Source organism: Moschus berezovskii, chromosome 20, assembly GCF_049115385.1.
Source record: "Moschus berezovskii isolate FMDL1 chromosome 20, NW_MosBer_1.0, whole genome shotgun sequence".
Classification (NCBI taxonomy): domain Eukaryota; kingdom Metazoa; phylum Chordata; class Mammalia; order Artiodactyla; family Moschidae; genus Moschus; species Moschus berezovskii.
The window spans coordinates 30,537,329-30,559,354 of NC_142479.1; the positions used below are offsets into that span (position 1 = coordinate 30,537,329).

Sequence of the window (22,026 nt, forward strand, 5' to 3'; positions counted from 1 at the left end):
AACCCCATGGACTGCAGCCTACTAGGCTCCTCCGTCCATGGGATTTTCCAGGCAAGAGTACTGGAGTGGGGTGCCATTGCCTTCTCTGAACTTCCATGGGCCCCTCTAAATTCTCAAAAAAGATTCTCCAAGTGCCCACCGGGAAGCCCCAGTTCTCACCAGCTTTTGTCTCTACAGCTCTCCTCCAGAAAATCGTGGGCGAGGTGAAGGCCAAATGTCAAAAGTGAATTCTCAGGCTGTACGTTGTGGGGTGTGTGTGGGGGGCTGCACATCAAGGGCTCTCCTGGCTCTCAAAACAGGCAGCTATTTTGGGCTACAAATTATAGCTTTTAAAAATGTGGCTGTTTGAAAGGCGGTCTTAATTACTCACACCGCCAACAGTCTGTGAGGCTTGTCTTGGGGGCTCCTTGTGTTCCCATCTTGATAAGAGGAGTTTAAAGTGAATGCTGGGGAAGGGATACCAGGGGCCAGCTCTCCACCCCCGAGTCCACCAGGTGGGCCGAGCTGCACTTCCTTCAGCAGGGCGCCCTCAGACAAGGTAATGACATGACCTTCTGGGGGAACATACCTAAGCAGTCGCTGCTGTTCAGTTGCTCAGTTGTGTCCAACTCTACGCGACGCCGTGGACTACAGCATGCCAGGCTCCCCTGTCCTTCACTGTCTCCCGGAATTTGCTCAGACTCATGTTCTTTGAGTTGGTGATGCCATCCAACCTAAGCAGGGCTGACAGTCTAAAGCCAGGGTGGGTACCTACCCAGCCCTACCCATTCCCTCTCTGCCACAGAAACCCTGGGCCTAGAAAGGCCAAGCAGGTGCCAGGGTTCACCCAGAGCTGACAGCCAAGGCTCCTTTTGACCCATCCTCCTGGAGCAGACAGAGGAGAAGGAAATGGCAACCCACTCCAGCATTCTTGCCTGGGAAATCCCATGGACAGAGGAGCCTACAGTGCATGGGGTCGCAGAGTCAGACGCGACTTAGTGACTGAGCATCTGGAGCAGACGGTGGGATCAGCTGGTCAATGACAGGACGATTCTTCCTCCCCACCCCGCAGAGCCCCGCTTCCAGGCCCTCTGCTTTTATAACCTTCTAGCACCTTCCATCAGCCAGTCCAGCAGGCTCAGTCCAGTGGTCCCTTTTTGTCCTATGGCCTCTGCCAGGTCCATCTACCCAAGCTTCAGGTTCCAGGGGTGAAGCCCAGTACCAGGGCCACCAGTGCAGGGCTGGCCAGGGTGGACCGAGCCAGGCCCCTTCCCAGGCCCCCCCACCCCACAGTGGGGACAGGAGAGGGCACCAGGTCCAACCACTGAGCGTGGGGCTCAGAGGTGAGAGGCCCCCAGGGGGTCCAGGACTACAGAAGTCCCTGAAGTCCCCCTCACAGAGCCTGTGGCCTCCCCACTGGCTGCAGAAAAACCAGGTCCTAACTCCTCAGACCAGCGCACACGGCCCCAGGACAGGACAATGCCATCACTCATACCCCAAGCTCCTGTCCATCTTCACCCACCACGTCCTGGCACGTGCTGTTCCTTTTTTGCCTGAAACACAACTCCTCCCTGGGCCACACAGGCCTGTCCCTAAACAAGCCCCCAGTTAGAAAGTCACCGCATCTGGGAGGGCAGCACCTCCCCGCTCTCTCCATGTCCCCCCTCACCCCCAGCCCTGAACTGGGTTCCCTGAGCCCTCCAGCCATCTCGGGGCGCCCTCCCCACAGTGACCCTCCCTGGGGCACGGGTAGAGGCACCTGCCAGGCTGGGTTCTCAAATTCACCTCCCCTGCCCCTTGCTGCTGCTGCTGCTGCTAAGTCGCTTCAGTCGTGTCCAACTCTGTGCGACCCCATAGACGGCAGCCCACCAGGCTCCTCCGTCCCTGGGATTCTCCAGGCAAGAACACTGGAGTGGGTTGCCATTTCCTTCTCCCCCACTGCCCCTTATGCACCATTTTAAGGAGAAAAGCGTTACTGAGCAGGCAGTTTTTTTTCTGTCCCAGCCTTAGCACAGCTAACCCACTGGATCAACCTCAGCCAGGAGCATTGCCTCCGAGGGGCCCCAGAGGAGCCGCTGCACCAGCTGACATGGGCTCCCTTCTGAGCAGAGTTCTGCTCCACCTGCATCTCCATGTCTGGTTTAATGCATTATACCCCTTGGTACATGCAAATAACTGAGGTCCACCCTCAGATCTCATCAAGGGTAGGGCTGCAAACCCCCAACCCTGTATGCAAAATGGAGGAAGTCAGGCTACTGGCTTTTCATCAGGATCTCAAGAGGGGCAGAGAGGAGACCACTGACGAAAACAAGGTCTTCAAGACTACAGCCAGGGGACTTGCGGCTAAGACTCTGTGCTCCCAATGCAGGGGTCCCAGGTTTGATCCCTGGTTGGTTGCACATACTGAGAGCTCACATGCTATAACTAAGATCAAAGATCTGGAGTGCTGCAACTAACACTCAGTGAAGCCAAATAGATATTAAAAAAAAAAAAAAATACCACAGCCCACTCTGACAGTCTCCCTCCAGCCTGCATCTTTAGCTCCGTGTGGCCCACTTTCAGCTAGACATCTCATGGGGCCTCAATCTTGACTTGCTGCTCCCTCAGACCTGCTCCTCCCTTAGTGAGAAGCCCCCACCTTGTTAATCTTACCCCCAAGTACTGTGCTAAGCACTGACTGGTCACCCCGTTCCCTCCCCTGCAGCCCAGCCAGCCCAACCATCACATCCCGCTTACACAGGCGGGTCCCTGTGCCTTCACCCACCCTATTCCCTGCCCTGAACTCCTCCATCTGTTTCAGGGCACTTACTTGGAGTGACATTGTCGGGTGGCACTCCCTGAGCCCTTGGCACCCAGCTGAAGAAACACAAATGGTCTTAAACATTAGAGGAAGACCAGGAAAGAAGACATCTATCAGGCACCTAGCACATGCCCGGTGTTTCTGTGCATCAGCCATGGTTCAGATGAGAAAACCAGAGGCTCAGAGGGATTAAGCAATTTGACAAGACCGTGGGATTTGAACAAGGTCTGCTTTCAACACAGCAAGGAAGGTACAGGAATGTTAAATACTCTTGGCGATGGCAGGGTCCATCACTTAGCATTGGAGCAGGCTCTCAGGCTGAGCTCTGCAGGCCATGGGAACAGGAATAAGCCAGGCTGGTGGCATCAGAAGCTGATCTTGAGCTGAGGGTCACAACGACCACAGCACACCAGGCCACTGACCACTGTCTGTTGAGGCGCCAGGGGCCTGTGCCACCCTGGAAACGGGGCATAGCCTCCTCCCCTCTCCCAGCACAGGGAGCTTTTCAAAGAGGCTACATGCGGTAAGATTTTACAGAAAGGGAGAGGAGAGAGATTTGCAAGAAAATTGCTAAAGGGAAACACATGTGAAAATGAAAACTCAGGCAAAGTGGGAGGAGGAGGAGGGAAGGAAGGAAAGGATGTGTTCAGGGATTATACACTGAGTCAGGAAGCCAGGGAATGAGGGCCAGCCTCCCTCTGTTACCTTGGGAAGGCCAAGGACCCACTTGCTGCCTTCATGTTCCCTTTCAATCCAGGCATAAGGAAGAAGTGTGACCTTAGATGGTCAGTACCCAGCAAGAGAGGAACAACAAAAGCCACACTGTCAGCCACAGCATACAATCCTGATGGCTGTGGAGCCATGACCCACAACTGGCAGAGGAAGAACCCGAGGCTCAGAGAGGTTGCTCTACTTGCCCAAGATCACACAGCTTCTGAGCTATAAAGCTGGAAACTGAGTCCAAGTCTGCCCTGTTTCCAAGCTCATTCCATTGAACCACACCAGAATGTCACGTCATAAATCCTCCCACCACTATAACGTGGCTCTACTTCCTTCATTCAAGAAACTGGGCACTAATAAGTCCTCTACAGGCTACCTAGTTTCCGTGTTTCATTAAATCCAAGATACTTTAGATTTCAAGATGCACTGTTATTTCAAGTACGCTAGGAGATGGCACTGTCAAATTATAACACACCAACAATTGTATGACACACAGCAATTTGAGATGTTAAAATGTGAGAAAAAAAAGTATGTCTTAGAATCTATAAAATATAGCATGGGTATTATAGGGGAAAGGGACTCAGCCATTCCTTGGCTGTGTGTGTACTCATTGAGGCATAGGTGTGCACGTGTGTGCACACAGACACACACACCTTGTGAGCTCCTTCTCTGCTAATAACTCGTGCAGATAATCACACAACAATGTACTGGCGAGACCTGCCTTGTCAACGAGGACCCTCATTTTTCCAGAAGACCACCAATTCAAGGTTACTCAACACTGTCAGCCAGAGCTTGTCCTGACCACCACCCACCTGGCCAGTCGACCTGGCCAGCTTCGCCTCTGGGGTGCTGCAGACCTCCGAGCAGCCAAGCTGGAGGGACAGGCAGTTCTGCTGCTTGGAAAGCTCCTGAGGGCAATCATTCGATATGGCCAGGTGGCTGCACAGCCCACACCTTTCTACCAGGCCCCTCTCCCAGTCTCCTGGGGCTGCAACCAGCCAGAGCCACAGTGCTTCAATAAGGCAGGGACTGCATGGCAGCGGCAGGCAGGCAGTTCAGGTCTAAGCTTGCTTTTCTAGCTGAGCACAGGTGGACGGACAGGCAGGCTCCGGTTGGAGGTGAAGGGCAGAGGTGCAGACCCCCTCTCCTGGACAGACAGGCCACAGCCCTGTAGATCAGGCAGGCAGCCTCTGGGAGGAAGGGCCAGGCCCAGCCCCACACCAAGCCCCGGAGAAGATGGCTGGCACCTGGGAACATGCTCTGCATCTCCTTCACAGACTGCCTCTGGGCAGGTGGCAGTCATTTCATCCAACCCCAGAGTCGGCGTCTGCAAAGGCCATGTTGGCTTATTTAAAAGCACAGAAGGACTTCCCTGGTGGTCCAGTGGTTAAGCATCCGCCAGTCAATGTAGGGGACATGGGTTCGATCCCTGGTCTGGGAAGACTCCACATGCCCGTGTACCACAGCTGCTGAAGGCTGCAGGCTCGAAAGCCCACGTTCCACCACGAGGGAAGCCAGTGCAGTGGGAAGCCAGCGTGCCCAACTAGAGAGGAGCCCCCACTGTCTGCAACTAGAGAAAAGCCCACACAGCAATGAAGACCCAGCACAACCCGATATAAATATATTTTTTAAAAATCTAAGTTATCTACAAGAAGTGAAAATATTTAAAGATTAAAAAAAAAAAAGCACAGAAGCTAAGGAAGTACAATCTTGCTCCTCCCATAAAGGTCCTCGGGCAGTGTAGTTTTTTTCCCACCACCTTCCTATTTCGGGGCTGCAAGAAGTTCTGTTAGGGACTTCCCAGGTGGTCTGTTGGTTAAGACTCTGTGCTTCCAATGCAAGGGGTGAGGGGTCACTCTCTGGTCAGAGAACAAAGATCCCATATGCCACAAGATGCAGCCAAAAAATAAAAATCAAAAGCAGTTCTGTTAGGTGCTATGGCTATCAGTCATAAGAATCAAACCAGCAGAAGCCTGAAGGAACTAAAAATAACAGTTTGCTCCTATGCCAAGCATTGTTTAAATCCTTTCCATATATTTACATGTCTGATCCACATAACCACCTTACGAGGGAAGTAGTAGCATCATTCTCTTTTACAGACAGGGAAACTGAGGCATGGACAGGTTAAATAAGTTGCCTAGGATTCCACACGGAGAAGGCAATGGCAAGCCACTCCAGTACTACTGCCTAGAAAATCCCATGGATGGAGGAGCCTGGTAGGCTGCAGTCCGTGGGGTCGCTAAGGGTCAGACACGACTGAGCGACTTCACTTTCACTTTTCACTTTCACACATTGGAGAAGGAAATGGCAACCCACTCCAGTGTACTTCCCTGGAGAATCCCAGGGACAGGAGAGCCTGGTGGGCTTCCGTCTATGGGGTCACGCAGAGTCGGACACGACTGAAGTGATGCAGCAGCAGCAGCAGGATTCCACAAACAGCAACTGGCAGAGCCAGGACTTGAACCCAGAGAGCCCGACTCCGGAGCCGAGGCTCTCAGGGACCACACTAGGCTGGCCCTAGTTACCTAACCATCCACCAGGTGCCAACTGAGCAAGAGTCACAACCCACTCTGGGTACTGCAGGTCCCATGAGCTCATGTTATCTGCATTACTACCCTATGAGGTGGATAGTATTATCACACCCATTCTACAGGTGGGAAAACTGAGGCTCAGGAAGTTGAGATAGTGGTTGGTGGTACAGTCACTAAGTTGTGTCTGACTCTTTGCGACCCCATGGACTATAGCCTGCCGGGTTCCTCTGTCCAAGGGATTTTCCAGGCAAGAATACTGGAGTGGGTTGCCATTTCCTTCTCCAGGGGATCTTTCCGACCCAGGGACTGAACCTGCGTCTCCTGCATTGGCAGGTGAATTCTTCACCAACTGAGCCATGAGGGAAGTCCAGGAAGTTGAGGCAGCCTGCCCAAAGAACCAAAACTTCACGCAGCAGAGCCAGGGATCTAGATGCAGGTGTTTTCTGGCTGTAACACTTTTTTTTCCCTGCTTTAAGAAAATAGGCATTGGGTGCCTGAGCACTTGTGTTTTGAGGCAGATATTTCTCCCAGGAAAACAGGTGAGCAAGAAGAAGAATCTTGCTCCTATGTCTCTCCTATCCTAAGAGGTAGACTGAAGTCTGGTGCTGACAGAAGACCCCTCTCTGCTCTCTGATCCCTGGTCCACCGCAGACAGCACTGGCTACATGAAATGCACGTGGTCCCTTTTTATGGAAATTAGGCCTGCAGAGCACAGGAGGGTGGGGGTGATAAAAGATGACTCAAGGGTGAGCGAGCTCCCACCCACCCTCCCACACTCCCGTTCTGATTAGGCCTTCCTCTTTCAACCCCTTACAAGAGAAAAGCACCCATGAGCAGAACTGCAGATATTAATAATAACTGCTACAGAGCTTTGTTTTCCTTTGAATCATGTTTACATTGCTGGGGAAGAACCCACTTGTCTGGAAAGACGAAGCAGGTTGAATCAATTAAAAATATGTCCAACAGTCAGGCAACTTCCCATTTCTTGAAGGAAGTCAAGAAGAGGGCTTAGAAAAGTCAATATCACTTGTACTGTCTGCCAGAGGGAACTGTGTCAAGGTCACCGGGGCCCCACCTCCCCCAGACCTCCACGTGCCCCTTGGAGGATGCACTGGTTTCTGGATACCCAGCTGCTCCTTCCACTTCACACACACATTCACCATCGGGGCCCTCAGCTATACAGAGATGAGCCTGAGGCTGCTGCCTAGGTGCGTGAGAGCCTCTGCTGGGCTCCCAAGGAGACCAGGGCACACAGGTGAGCTGCCACCTGGCCATGGGGAGAGGGAGTGAAGAAGGTGCTAAGGGAAATCAGGGAGCTGGAGGAGGAGACGAGGAAGCTGAGCCCTGGGGGCCGGGGGGCCAGCCAGAGTGAGGTCGAGTGTGGACTGCCACCTCTCTGCGGGTCTTCAGGGCTGCGTCTGCCGCACCCCTGGCAGCAGTGGCCCGTGGGGACAGCCCCGACTGTGATCCGCCAGCTTAGACAGCGTTTATGGACACCATCCAGGTGGGTTTTGCTGGTACTGACTTGTGGAATGGAAACAACAGTCTGACAAGGACAGTTTCCATATTTACTCGGACAGGATCATGTGACCCAGAGATGGCCACACCCCCACACCTCTCCCTAGGAACGCCTTCACGTCCAAGCCCCTCGACAGCAGGGGCCTGAGGAGGACTGAAACGCATCTGTGCCCGCGGCGTTCTCAGCTGCACGGCTGCTCCCCTTCTGGCACCCCGGCTGTCCCCTGGCACAGCACACCTACCCTGGTCTCTCTCTCCCTGATCTCGGCGGCCTCCCTCCAGTCCATGGGTGCACCTTGTTAGCCGTGGTCCTACCTCCAGGGCTCTGTGGTCAGAGGTCAGCTTCTCATGGAGGACTTCCTCCCCACTCTCAAACACCTCTCCCTGCACTCCCCAGGACCCTGCTTTCTCTCCTGACACCTCTCACACTGCAGGTTTCCCCTGTCTGCCTGTCCTCTGCTGTCCCAAGTGCGCTCCCTGAAGGCAGGGATTGTTGTCGGCTGGGTTCACTGCTGTGTCTAGCACAGAACCTAACACGAATTAGATGCTCAACCATTGGTGAATGAAGGAATTGCCTATGCCGGGCAATGCGCTTGGTACAGGCTTGGGGAATAGGTATGAAGAAGGATCTGTGCCCTGGAAACCACCTGGAGACCGTGTACCACGGCCCGGGGACATGTTCACACAACGTCCAGACGGACACCAGGTGGGTCTGCCTTATCAACACGCCCGTCCCATGCTCAGCTGGCCATGGGCAGGTTATCCAGCTATGGACCAGGCAGCAGAAGCCCTTCATGATCCTTCTCATTCAAGAGGCCAGTTGCTGGGTCAAGTCACAGAGGAAAATGTCCACCCCCAGGGATCCTGCAGAGCCAAGGCACTGTGCCCACTGCCCAGGCAGCAGACAATGCCAGAGATGCTTCCTCGTCCAAAGGCAATAAGCCTTGTGCTGGGGCGGAGGGGGAGGGACAGGGCACAGGGCCAGAGCGTGGGTTCCCTCCCAGGCTGTCCCCCTGTCTAAGGTCCTGAGTCCCTGAGGTGCCTACCTCCCAGAACTGCTCATCTGCTATTTTATTTTGAACCTCTCTCCACCTGCTCCACCTGCGTGCCTCTTCTCTATCTACACCTAAAATATAAAAGGCAAAGTGAGGGCTTCCCTGGTGACTCAGGGGTAAAGAATCTGTCTGCCAATGCAGGAGATGTAGGTTCGACCCCAGGTCCAGGAAGATCCCACATGCCGCAGAGCCACAAAGCCTGTGCAACACAACTACTGAACCTTGCTCTAGAGCCCACGCTCTGCAACAACGGAGCCTCTGCGCCGATGAGCCTGTGCACCACGAGAGAGCAGCCCCAGCTCGGCGCGACTAGGGGAAAGCCCGCGCAGCAACAAGGACCCAGCGCAGCCAATGAAGAAATAAAACTATTTTAAAAATCAATAAAAAGTGAAACTGTGAAGCCCCTTAAAGCAGGATCAGCTGTGAAACATCCCTTGGCATAAGAGCCACCTCAAAGGAGGATTGGAGCCCTAGGAAAAGAAGTTTCTAGCCACCTTGGTGAGGAACGAGGAGGGTGCTGGAAAATGAGAGCTGAGAGGGCTCCAGGTAAGCAACTGAAGAGAAAGCCCTGGGTGTGGGAGTAGCTGGTCCCTGCAGGATGGGAAGCGGCCAGGAGGCCATGAAGGGGCCAGTGTGCTTTGGGGAAGGGCCTGAATGCTCTGAAGTGAGGCCAGGAGGAAGGGAGGGTGGAGGACAGGAGAATATTCACCAACCAGTTCTCCTGCTGAAGACTAGTACCTCCTCAGGGCAGGCTGCTCCAGGCACTCTGATTTCTTCTTTCGGCCCTCAGCTGAAGGAAAGTCCTTTCCAAGGACAGGCTCCCAGCAGTCTCTCTTACTGGTCCTCCTTGGGACAAAGGCCACGCCTCCGGCCTGCTCACCTGGTCTGCCTTGTCCTGTCCGTCCTCTAGGCACAGTCTTATCTCATGCCTGCCTTAGTCATCTGCCCCACCATCAAAGCCAGGGTCTCCAAATTACAGAGCTGTTCCCCAGTTGGCATCTGCCTGAGTTGTACTGCCTGCTACTTAAGGATCCCACAGGGGACACAGGCGCCTGCGTGAAGTCACAGGGGCCTTGGAGACAAGCCAGATCCACTCCTCCCTGAGGACTGGGGCAGGGAAGGGTTGGGCAGGAAGCAATTCGACCCAGGTTATCAGTCCCCCACCTCCGAACAGCCTTCAAACACCTGGAGGGGTGGAAAGTGTCCACATTGTATAGCCCCCGGGCACACATTCGGCATTTCATGAATGCCAGCCCAACAGGGTAAAGCTTGGGACAGCCTCGGAGTAAGCTGGTGGTGACTGGGTGGCAAGATCAGTGACTTGCCAGTCAAAATCAGTGACTCGAAGACTCCACCAAAGCTGGGCTAGATGGTTACAAAGAGAGAGAGATAAGAGAACCCTATTGCAGGGTTCTGAGGCGCACCAGCTGGAACCCTCCTCCCAGCTCTCACTGTAACTACATTTCACCAGGGAAAGGACCTCGGGGTTTCCCTTCCCAGGAGCCCCTGCGATGAGCACCAAGCTCCAGGAAGGACAGAGGTTTGGTGGATCACAGAAACCAGCCCAGCCGGCTGCCACCCAAGTCCCACACGCCGAGTACCGAGTACCGGAGCCCAGTGCCCTCTCTCTCCTTTGAGAAGGCGGCCTGTAAATCAGTCAAGGAACCCTGGCACGTCCCTCAGGGCTGAAAGATGTGTCCCCTCCAGCCATCTGTAGGAGAGCAGGGGAAAAGGGGACATGTGGAAAGAGGTACCCTGGAGGGTGTGCAAGGATGGGAAGAAATAAAGTCCGGAGCTGCGTAGGGTTCCTGCAGCTCTCACTCGGCTCTCCAAGTCTCTGCTCCGCCCAGACCTTAGAGACGCCTGTCGCCCGCAGAGGAGCGGCTGTGACAACTGCCACGACTACCGGGGCGGACCTGAGGGCTCTTGGGGCCCTGAGAGCTAGGAGCTGGGAGCACGCGCACACGTCCGGCCTCTGTTGGGAAGGAGCAGGGCCCCGTGCCAAACCCCAAACCAGGCTGGTCCTCCCTCCTGTCTGGCAGAGACCCTCGGAGATGAGGGAAGCCCGGGAACAGGGTTCGTGCAGCCTGCGAGAGCTACGGGAAAACTTCGCCCGTGAACGGCCCGCTTTGGGACTCAGCAGGGCCAAGGGCAGGGAGCTAGGGCAACACTGGCCCCGGAGGGGCAGAAGCCCTGGGAGCCGAGGTGGGACGCGGGGGCGGGGGATGTCCCAAGGGAGGCGTCCAGGCAAACAAACCTCCTTCCCAGTCCACTAGATCCCCTTCTAAACACTTTCTGAAACGGCGCCTAGGAGAGAACTGGCCGCCTCTCCTCGCGCCCCGGGGCTACCGCTACCCACCCTGGCACCAGGGAGCCGGAGAGGGTCGGGGGTGGCGACTTACACCCCTGCGGCCCAGCGCACCCAGGCGCAGGTAATCGGACCTCCCCGGCCAGGGCGGACCGTCCCAGGGAAGGAGCCGGCGCCCGGACTGCGGGCGAAATTCCGTGATCCTGCAACTTCCCCAGTCCCGGGCCCACGGGCCCGGCAAGGTGCGCGTCGTCGGAGCCCCAAGCGCCCCCCCGGCCCCCAGCAGCCGCTTACCTGGCCCCCGGGGGCAGGCGGGGTGCGCATCCCCGTCCGGCCGCGCGCGGGTCGGTGTGCTGCAGAAAGGAGAGAAACGGCCAGGAGCGGGTCAGCGGGGCGAACGGGGACTCGGCAGGCCAAGCGCAGGGAACAGCCCGGTGAGAGCCGAGACTGCGTGCGGGTTCGGCACCAGTTGACGGCGCCGACCCCGCCCCCACCCGCGCCCGTTGCCGGGAGACCCGCGTGGGCCGAAGGGTTCTTTGTATCAAAGCTGCCGTGACATCACGAGGCGCCCGGGCTCAGGGTTCGAAGGGGGCGGGACCTCGCGCCGGGGGCGGGGCGAGGGGAGAAGGAAGCGCGGCCTGGGAACCCGAGCCGCTGGGGGCGGGGTTACCTGGACCCCGCCCCCTAAGGTAGGGGCAGGTGGCGGGGGCGACGCCGGTTATTGGCCGCGCGGCCGCGAGGCGGGCCCGGGCCACGCCCCCTTCCCCAGGCCCCAGCGGGCGCCTCCGGAGGTGGGGCTCGCCGGGCCCTCCCGAGCCCGCGCCGCCAGGTTACTGCCGCCGGCGTTTGGACGCGGGGCCCTGGGATTCCGGAGTTTGTAAATTCACGCGCCTCTCAGGCGGGCGCTGTGGCCGCCGCTACCCACTCCAGGCTACTCTCAGTTTGTTGTCACTGCTTCCTGGTTCACGTTTGCGGACGCGAACGGAGACCTGCCGACAAGCCCCCACACCCGCCGTCACCGCCCACTGCCGCCACCACCACCAGCCTGAGTCTAGTGACTCCTAAATCGATTCTCATCCTGAATCCCACCCACAACTTTCCCGACCTTTTGTGTAAAGTCAAAGCTGTCTTTTTAACCAGTATGGGAATACAAAGAACCAAGCAAGCGGCAACAAGAACTAAAAAAAAAAAAGAGAAGGAAAGGACCCCTTCTGTTGGAGCCTAGTAAATATAACATAAGTCAAAAATGTGCTCCCTCCATCATTATGGTGACTTCCCTGGTGGCTCAAACGGTAAAGCGTCTGTCTACAATGCGGGAGACGCGGGTTCGATCCCTGCGTTGGGAAGATCCCCTGGAGAAGGAAATGGCAATCCACTCCAGTACTATTGCCTGGAAAATCCCATGGACAGAGGAGGCTACAGTCCATGGGGACACAAAGAGTCGGACACGACTGAGCGACTTCACCTTCACTTTCACATGCTGCAGATTAAAAGATGGCAAACTGTAAACCAGCAAATTTTGCAAGTGTGGCTTCCCTTTGACTTGACGTTGCACTGTGTAACCAGGGGAGGGTGCGGAGCAGACTTAACCTAACTGTCCAGTTCAAGCCCATGTGAAGCTATCTTGGCCATCCCTGAGTTCTCCTTGACCAACAAGGTGGCACTTTGGTATGGGTAGCACCCTTTGGTCCAACAATCAATACACACACACACACACACAGCTTTTCAGCCCCCTTTGGCTCTTTGCTCTCAGCTTCCTCTCTCCCCAGTATATCCCTTGTAAACAAACTTCCAGCTGCCTTTCTGCTTACCAGGGCCTTTCTCTTGAGGCAAAGCATTCCACTGGGGCTCCCAGACCTTCTGGGGACTCTCCAAAATGGACAGCATTAGCCAGAGGGCCGTTGCATGTGGGAGGAGGCTGGGGCAGTGTAGATGGAAACTCTGTCACAACTGGCCCTCTCCTCCCTGCTTATGTGCTGCAGTTCCGAGATCTACATGTGGAGGCCACAGACTGTTTCTCACTCTGGTTTCAGGTCCACCCCCACAGTCCTAACACTCAGGAGCACTGTGGTATATCAGAAAGAGCAGTGCCTTTGGAATCAGACAGACCTCTGTTTGAATCCTTTTGGCCAGTTGCAAGTCTTAGGACAAGTTCTATGACATCTCAGACTCAGTGTGTTCATCTGTAAAATGGGACTGGCATGGGTTGTCTACTTCATGGGTTGTTTTGCACCCTGACGCAGTGGGTACACTTGATTTTAGGCATTCATCAAAGGTGTGCTGCCTGAATGAGTCCATGCACCCTGGACCTGCGCTGCCTTTTCAGCTCCACCCTGAGACCTTAGCTTGGCTCCCTCAGGTGAGGTTTTAGAGTGGCACTGAATCCTGGGGTTCTGTCTCAGCTTCTCCTCTTTCCTTCCAAGTCTCTTGTTGCCCCTTAAGGACTATGAAGTTCCACTAGGCAGGTCACATGACAGGGTCACCCAGAACAGGGGAAGAGAAGCAGAAACCTAAGGTGATCTTAGCTTTCTCCCAGTCAAGGTTAGTGGAGAATCAGACTGTCAAGCCCCTTCTTGCCCCCACGTGGGGGAACCTGATGGACTTGGTCCAGAGCTCCGTGGAGGGGGTGATGCTACTGATCCCTCTTTATTTTTCCTGAAACTGGTGTGGTGGGGAGCATCTCCAGGTATTTGTCCTGAGAAGGAGAATGACAGAGAGGAGTATCACAATATGCTAGCACTGGACAAGCTGAGTTAAAGCCTGCCAGTTCTACAGTGTACCATAGGCAAGTCATGCAATAATTCAGAGCCTCAGTCTCCACTTCTATAAAGTGGGAACAAGACCTTTCCTCTTCCAGTTGTGAGGTTTATATGAAATGATAGGAACTTCCCTGGTGGTCCAGTGGTTAAAACTCTGCTTCCAATGCAGGGGCCCAGGCTTCCATCCCTGGTCAGGGAACTATTAATAGATCTCACATGCTGACACTAAGAGTTCACAGGCCACAGTTAAAGATTGCGCATGCAGCAACAAAGATCGAAGATCCTGTGTCGCAAGTAAGACCTGATGCAGCCAAATAAATAAATTAAATAAATACTATAAAATAAAACACTCATCCCCCATGCTATGGATGAGAAGACAGAGGCTCAGAGAAGGCTGGGAATTTGTCCAAAGTCACACGGCGAGATATCAGATGAGCAGAGACAGGGCTCTTGACTGCCAGTGCCAGACCCTCTCTTCCCTAGGGATGGGGTCAGACAGGCCCGAGGTGGGGAGCAGCAGGGAGGTGATGCCCTCACAGTGCTTCCCCGGCACTGTGAGTCTCCTAAGGGGTCTGACTTGTCTCTTCAGGAGAAATAACATTCTCATTAAAGCCCTCTCCCAGGGAACGTACCCAGGAGTAATTTTCAGACTGCAAGTCACTCTGATGGATATTATGTCACGAAACTGATTCTGCCACTGTTGATAGGGGCATACTCCCATGACGCTGAATGCCAAAGCCAGAGAGAAGCAGATGGAATGTTGACAAGCAGGAGTTAATGGTCCTCCAGAAGCTGATGGGGGTGGAAAACACATGATCACCTGGGTGATCCAGATGAGGGAAGAGATTAGTGAGTTCTCTCTGTACCATGGCTATCTACCCCTGTTAACTTTCCTTCTGCTGTCACCGTGCAGGAGTTAGCTCAGCATCAGAGGGTGTGAAGAGGCAACATTTTGTACATGTTTGGGGCCATGTAGGAGGCCAGGCTAAGAAGGTAGGGCATCATCATGTTCCAGTGGTTAAGAATCCACCTTCCAGGGGCTTCCCAGTTGGCTCAGTGGTAAAGGATCCGTCTGCCAATGCAGGAGACACAGGTTGGATACCTGATCCAGGAAGATCCCACATGCCATGGAGCAACTAAGCCCGAGTGCCCTGACCACTTCACCTGTGCTCCAGAGCCCAGGAGCCGACACTATTGAGCCCAAGAACCACAACTACTGAGGTCTGTGCTCCTAAAGCCTATGCTCCACAAGAAGGGAAGCCACCACAATGAGAAGCCCTCAAATTAGAAGGTAGCCCCAACTCACTGCAACTAGGGAAAAGCCCATACAGCCAGGCAGACCCAGCACAGCCAAAAATGAATTAACAAATAAACATAAAAAAACAAATGGGCACAATTAGTTTTTTTAAAAGAAAAGAATCCACCTTCCAATGCAAGGGGTGAGGGTTCAATCCCTGGCCAGGGAACTGAGATCCTACAAGCCCATAAATATTATTAAAAAAAAACAAAAACAGGAAACGAGCTCTCTGAACATTACCTGGTGTTGACATTAGTCAAACAACTGATGCCAACCAACAGGAGCCAAATGAACAGACAGAGAACAGCAACATGAATAATACCCGAGTTGGGCAGGGGGCGAGCATCAGGTCCAGCGGTTCTCAAGCTGGGTTCCTTGAACCTCTCAGGGTTCTATGGAGACCTTGCGAAAAGCGGGGTGAGGGTGTGCTCTATCTACATAAGCAATAGGAATAACTCCACTTCTGTCTGCTTTCCATGTAGGCTTCCACATGAAATTTCACATGGACAAGGTGTTCCGTGGTTTAGAAGGTGTTTCAAATCACTAGTCTAGTGAAACCACTCATTTCCAAACAAGCAGACAAGCCCAGAGGTGGGAAACGACTTCTCCTCTCACAGTTCACAGCAGAGCCGGGATTAGCACCGGGCTCCTGACTCTGTCTAGGGCTCTCCAAGATGAATATCAGTCATCAACCAGGACTGTCAAACTGGTCAAACCTGGTCACACATTGGACTCTATTTCTGTCCAAACACCGTATCACCAGCTACTGCTCTCTGTGTGGAAAAAACCCTGCATGCTGCTGGCTCAGACTTCACCCCAAGCACTTGTCTTCTCTTCATTCCAAAGTCAGAAAGCATCACCCCATGTATTAAACAAGTCTTAGCTTTCTGGGACTTCCCTGGGGGTCCAGTGGCTAAGCCTCTGTTCTTCCATTGCAGGGGGCACGGGTTTGATCCTGGGTTGGGGAAACGAAGATCCCACATGCTGCAGGGTGTGGCCAAACACACACACACACAAAACAAAGTCTCAGCTTTCCATCAGGGGACAAATTCAACCTTTGATAACATCAGCAGTGGCTTCAGAAAGAGAAACAGGTAGTAAGGAAGTAGGCGGGATCATGGGACTACAGAGGCCTCTTAGCCCCGAGGGAAAGAGCTTCCCACTCCCCCACTGCTCCAGCGAGGGCCTGTCCAAGGGTCTGCGCTGCATAGAGAAGAAGAGGCACCCGGATCACCCCTTGCTCTGGGAGCTGCGGTTCGGACAGCGCATCACCTCCGACCCTACCTAGCCCAGGAGCAGGTCTTGGACCTGGTGTGTGCCCCAGAAACATGAGCCCCCTTTTACTGGCAAATACCTCGCTGCTGGTGGCTGTCCTTTGGCTTGGATGCCTTAGCAATCTGCCCCAGGGCCTGCGGTCCCGTGTGATGTCTGGCTGATACCTATGCAGTTGGGCTGGGACCAGGTCCTACAGACTCTGGACACAGGCTGAGTGTTAGAAGGCTAGGCTCTATTTTTGTCAACCTGTGCTCACGTTAACAATGGGTTTTCTTACTCATGCAAACCCAATAAGCAGGGAAACTGGTCAGAGAACCTGCCTTCCCTCTGACTCACCCAATCATCTAAGAGGAGGTGGTGGTGGGTGAGGAGAAAACGGAACAAGGTCTTTGACTTGGACTGGGAGAGGGCAAGGAGGAAAAACTTCCCTGTCCTGTGCTCTCTGTAAAGTCAGGTGACTGCAAACCCTTGAGAGCATAAACAACTCTCTTCTGTTTCAAATGCCTCCCCTGACCCTCCCTACCTTCTCCCAGACCTGGTAACCCACGTCTCTGATTTTTAGGAGTGGATAGTAAAGCCGCAGTTCCAAAATTGCGCTGCACACTGGACTCACTTGGGAGCTTAAAAAAATGCCCAAGATTTCCCTGGTGCCGCAATGGCTAAGAATCTGCCTGCCAATGCAGGAGACACAGGTTGGATTCCTGGTCCAGGAAGATTCCACATGCCTTGGAGCTACCGATCCTGTGCTCAAGGGCCTGCCTGCTGCAGTTACTAAGCCTGCTGCAATCAGTGCACCGAGAGCCGTGCTTGGCAACGAGAAGCCACTACAGTGAGAAGTCTGTGCACTCCAATGACAGTAGCCCCACTCGCTGCAACTAGAGAAAGCCCGCACATAGCAACAAAGACCCAGTGCAGCCCCCAAAAATTTTTAATTAAAAAAAATAAAAGTCAATGCCCAGGTTATAGATAGCAACCGAATCCCAATGGCTTGGATGGGAGCCAGGCGTCAGCTGTTTTTAAAGACGCCCCAGGTGACTGCAATGTAACAAAGTTTGGGAACTACTTTGCCAAAGGCTTGTGACTACAGTGGGAGTTGGAACGATCGCAGGTGCAGGCGTCATTAGTTCATTCATTCATCCCGTCATTCACTCACACATCTTCTATGAGCCAGACCCTTTTCCTCGTGCTGGAGACATGGCTGTGATCAACAGTCTCCGTTCCTGTGGCCCCTGCTTTCAGCTGGGGAGAGTCAGACCAAAATCAAAGAACGGATGATGTATGTGACATGTACTATGAAGGAAATGAAGGAAACTAAAGCAGGACAGAGGCTTTGGGGGTAGGGGACTATTTTCTCCCTGGATTTAGACACTGACTTTTGCTTCAGGGAAGAGCAGCTGAGTCCCCACCCGCTGTCCCGGACTTTATCCTGCCGTCTGGGTAAAAAACCGCTTTCCCTGGACATTCCACAAGGTCCTGCCTTTGGCCCCTCACAGGACTCGCTGCTTACATCTTTCCCTTAAGCTATTTCTTTAGGTGGGGCCTGGCATCTCTTCTGAAGTTCCTGAGATGGAATTTGAAAGGAGAGAAACAAGGAAATGAGAAAGACCTTTTCCAAGATCTAGTTGCCCTCCTCCTAGATTGCGTCAGCTCTGAGCTCTGAAGAGACACTCTCTGTCCTAGTGAGTGCCTCTGCCAGGGGCTCTGCAACCAGAGAGACCACTTCCCCTGCAGCTTATTATTAACAGAAGCTAGTAGCAGCTAGTAGATGTGAGAGTTGGACGATAAAGAAGGCTGAGCGCTGAAGAATTGATGCTTTTGAACTGTGGTTGGAGAAGACTCTTGAGAGTCCCTTGGACTGCAAGGAGATCAAACCAGTCAATCCTAGAGGAAATGAACCCTGAATATTCATTGGAAGGACTGATCCTGAAGCTGAAGGTCCAATGCTTTGGCCACCTGATGCAAAGAACTGACTCCTTGGAAAAGACTCTGATGCTGGGAAAGATTGAAGGCAGGAGGAGACGGGGACGACAGAGCATGAGATGGCTGGATGGCATCACCGACTCGATGGACATGAGTTTGAGTGAACTCTGGGAGTTGGCGACGGACAGGGAGGCCTGGCGTGCTGTGATCCACGGGGTCACAGAGTCAGACACGACTGAGCGACTGAACAGCAACAGCTAACCATCGGAGATCCACTGTGTGTCAGCCTTTCATTTTTTCTCATTTATTTCACTGCAGTCATCTTGTGTGATAGATGTACTGCACCTAGATTACAGATGAGGAAACTTGGTGCTATAGCCAGGGTGGCAGAGCCAAGATGCACACTCAGATCTGCGGGCCCATGTCCAGGACTCCCAGCTGCCTCTCCTACTGCAAAACAGGTTTATTGGCAGCAACTGAATGGTCTGAAATCAGCAGAAACTAGTTAATAAGGATGATAAAAGACTGTGAGCAAGTCAGGCCTTCTGCCCTTCTCCATCATTCTCGGGGCAGCGTCCACTGTCCAACTCAGCGTTAATCAGTGGCAGCTCTTACTTGGCCTCTGTGATGTGTCCCCACGCACCTCGCAATACGTCCTGTAAAGCTTCTTGCCCTTGAAGGTGGGATATCGTCCTCCCTGCCTGGCTGACCACATGAGAGTGGAGAGCTAGCCACCCTTCTGGTGGGAACTTGGCTGCTGCCTCTTGCCCCGGAGACAAGCCCAAGGAGATGAGCCCTGATTTTTCCCTGGGTGCTACTGGATGAGAGAACAAGGATGGGGCCAGGGCTCCAGGGAGAGACAGAGGGAAGAAATATTTCTTCCTTTCAAAAATGTATTTTGCAGAGCCCCCATCGCACTGTGAAAGCATTAAAATGGCTTTGTGGTTCAATCAGCAGGCAAAACCCTTGGCTCCTCCTTGGAGATGTCACAGAGCATGTCAGAGGAGAGAGCCTGGGGGTTTCTTAAGGCTGTCCAGCTTTGAACAGAACCCCTTCTCACTGAACTAACAACAAAAGGAGTCGGTGTTGTAAGGAACATACTTGGAAAACAATGCATCAGGCTCCTGGCATGCTTACACTCAGACACACAAACGCACACAATAACATAATGTTAGTGTCTTCATTTTAAAGGTAAGAATAGCAAACACCTACAAAGTACTTACTATGCACTAGGCTCTGTTCTAAGTGCCTCACATGATATTCACTCATTTAACTTTCACAACAATCCAGTGAGGCAGGTATTATCCCCATTCTACAGATGGGGAAACTGAGGCTTAATGAGGTTACTCAAAGACATAAAGCCTATAAATGGAGAGCCAGAATTCAAACCCTGGGAGCTGACCCCAGAGACGGTGCAACAAAACAAAAGGAGGCTCAGATCTGTAACATCACTTCCTCAAAGCAATCACAGTGGAACCAAGATCATTTATTCATCCAGTCACTAGTTATTCAAACATTCACTGGGCAGAAACCACAGGCCAGCCACCCGGGAATATAAGAAGGGGACGCAGAGTCCAGGGCTCACTGGCGTCAGAGCTGGACATCCAGGGCTGAGTGCTAAGGCAGGGGGTTCCCTGCCAGGTGTCAGCACATGTGCAACTCGTGTGAGCTGTGTGTGTGAATCCCCAGAGAGGCCCTCCATTTGAGATGCTGGGGTCCAAACACTGCCTGGGCTGCTGTGTCCTTGAGCTGCAGTTTCTGTATACGGTGGGGTCCCATTCCGGCTCTTTTCACTCCAAGCCCGGGCTCCTTTCTCAGCCCCACAGCTTAGCATCTGAGCTGCCCTCTCTGCTGGGTCACCCACCCCAACCCTCCCCAGAGTCGTTCTGGAGGCAACCTGCCCAGAACAGCTGCTCTCCAACACCAGGCCCTCTAAGCCCCCCTTACACGGCACGACCCCTTCCTCACAGCCCTGTGAGTCCTCCTTGCACTCCTGCTCTCAGCAGCAATTCAGATGTGCCCCAGGGACACTCTAGGCTGGAGGCCATTCATCTCAGGAATTCAGCCGCTCCTGAGAGGAACATGACTTTGAGACAAGCCTGGGAGTGGATGAACATCACCTTACATCTTTTTTTTCAGGGCAGAAGGACATATCCTCAAGGGCTTGTAATTCCACTTGGAGAACACAGTCCCTCACAATTGTCTCCTCCATTATCTGGAGATGAGAAAACACCCCAAACCCACAACAAACAAGCTGGCCCATAAATGACAAAAGTAGGGCTGCGGGTTCTGCAGGATGAGAGGCTGGGAGCAGGGCTGGGAGATGGCCCGGGTGGCGGGCAGGGAGGTTTGGCGGGGTGGGGCAAGGCCAGGGCCAACAGCGCACTTGGACCCACCCAGGCAGGCTGGGCCTGGCTGCCCCTGAATAAACAGGCTCATCTGGAGCTGGGAGCCGGCCTCCCTCTCAGACACACACACCTCGTTTGTGGCTTCTCTTCCAGGGCTGGGATCGGCAACGGGAAACCAAAGGCCCTGGCCCCAGGACACTGAGCCAGTGTTCCTCCCACTTAGGGGAAAACCACAGCCCGGGCAGGCAGACCGAAGGGGCTGCTGTGTCCAGGTACAGACGTGGGAGGGGCCGGCCCAGAGGAGGCCCTCGAAGGGGAAGGAGTGAGGAAATGCTCCCTGCGCCCGGAAAAATAAACCTTTCTCCTAGGCCCAGCCCCCTGCCGTCTCACTCAACCACAGGACCACATTCACGGCTGGCCAGCCAGGTTCGAACCCCAGCTCTGCTTCAAGCAGATAGCTGGTGTTCAAGTCGATTCCTGCCAGTCTCTGATCACATTTTCATTAACCAATCAATCCCTGACCTGGTTTTCAGCGTGTTTAAAGACACGTTATTTGATGGATGGTGTTGATTCATTAACATTAAACTCACAGCCCTATGTGCGTGTGGGGTAAGTTTGCTTCAGTTGTGTCTGACTCTTTGCGACCCCACGGACTGTAGCCCGCCAGGCTCCTCTGTCCATGGGGATTCTCCAGACAAGAATACCAGAGTGAGTTGCCATGCTGTCCTCCAGGGAATCTTCCCGACCCAGGGATTGAACCCTCATCTCTTCTGTCTCCTGCATTGGCAGGCGAGTTCTTTCCACTGGTGCCACCTATAATTCATGCTTGAACAAAGCTTATGCACCACGCATTTTCTCCGTGAGACATATCACAGCCTTCCCACACTCTGGAACACGAGGAGCACTTCAGTCCTACATGTGGGGGTCATTTTTAAACAGCAAAAGCTGGCCTCCCCGCAAAAAAAAAGAACAAAAACGCAACAACATGGCATGAAAAAAACAAAGGATACTTGTTTGCAGAATGAGATGAAAGTGAAGACCTCGGCTGGGCAACTCAAACTGTCCTCTCTGAGCACGTCTGCCGTGAGCACGAAAATGCTGCGGGTGTTGATCTGGGGACTGCAAATCCATTTTAGCAAGTAAGCAAGTCTGCAACTACAGAATCTGTAAGATATGAGGATGGACTGTGTCTGCGCTACAGGGTGACCGGGGGATGGGGAGGGAGGTGGGTGTTAAGTGGAAGAATTCGTGAAGAACACTTAGAGGCATGGGCCAGCGGCACGGTGGCTAATGCATCTGACCACTGAGGGTACTCAGCACAGCAACAGCCACACCTACCTGTAGTGTTACCACCTCCATTACCTGCTGAACAGGTAATCCATACCTTTGTTGCTCCCTCTGCTTGGAATGTCAGTCCTTGCACTTTCTCCAGCTCAGGAAGCCCAGAGGCCAGGGTTTCAAGTTAGTTTGGGGCTGGGTTTGAATCACACCTTCGCTACTGGCCAGCTAGGAGCCC

At 53.7% G+C, this 22,026-nt stretch overlaps 1 protein-coding gene across 3 annotated transcripts in view; it reads right to left on the reverse strand.

The window, feature by feature from the left end:
• RAB11FIP4 (RAB11 family interacting protein 4) overlaps positions 1 to 22,026 on the reverse strand; it is a 110,071-nt gene that overhangs the window by 29,578 nt on the left and 58,467 nt on the right. Inside the window, exon 1 of one of the 3 annotated variants that reach the window (XM_055401446.2) lies at positions 11,206 to 11,493. The exons of the other annotated variants lie outside the window; for them this stretch is intronic. Within the exon in view, the coding sequence (XP_055257421.2) occupies positions 11,206 to 11,235 (30 nt within the window). The 5' untranslated portion in view covers positions 11,236 to 11,493. Of the gene's footprint in view, positions 1 to 11,205; positions 11,494 to 22,026 lie in introns of those variants that run through there. 3 annotated transcript variants of the gene reach the window in all.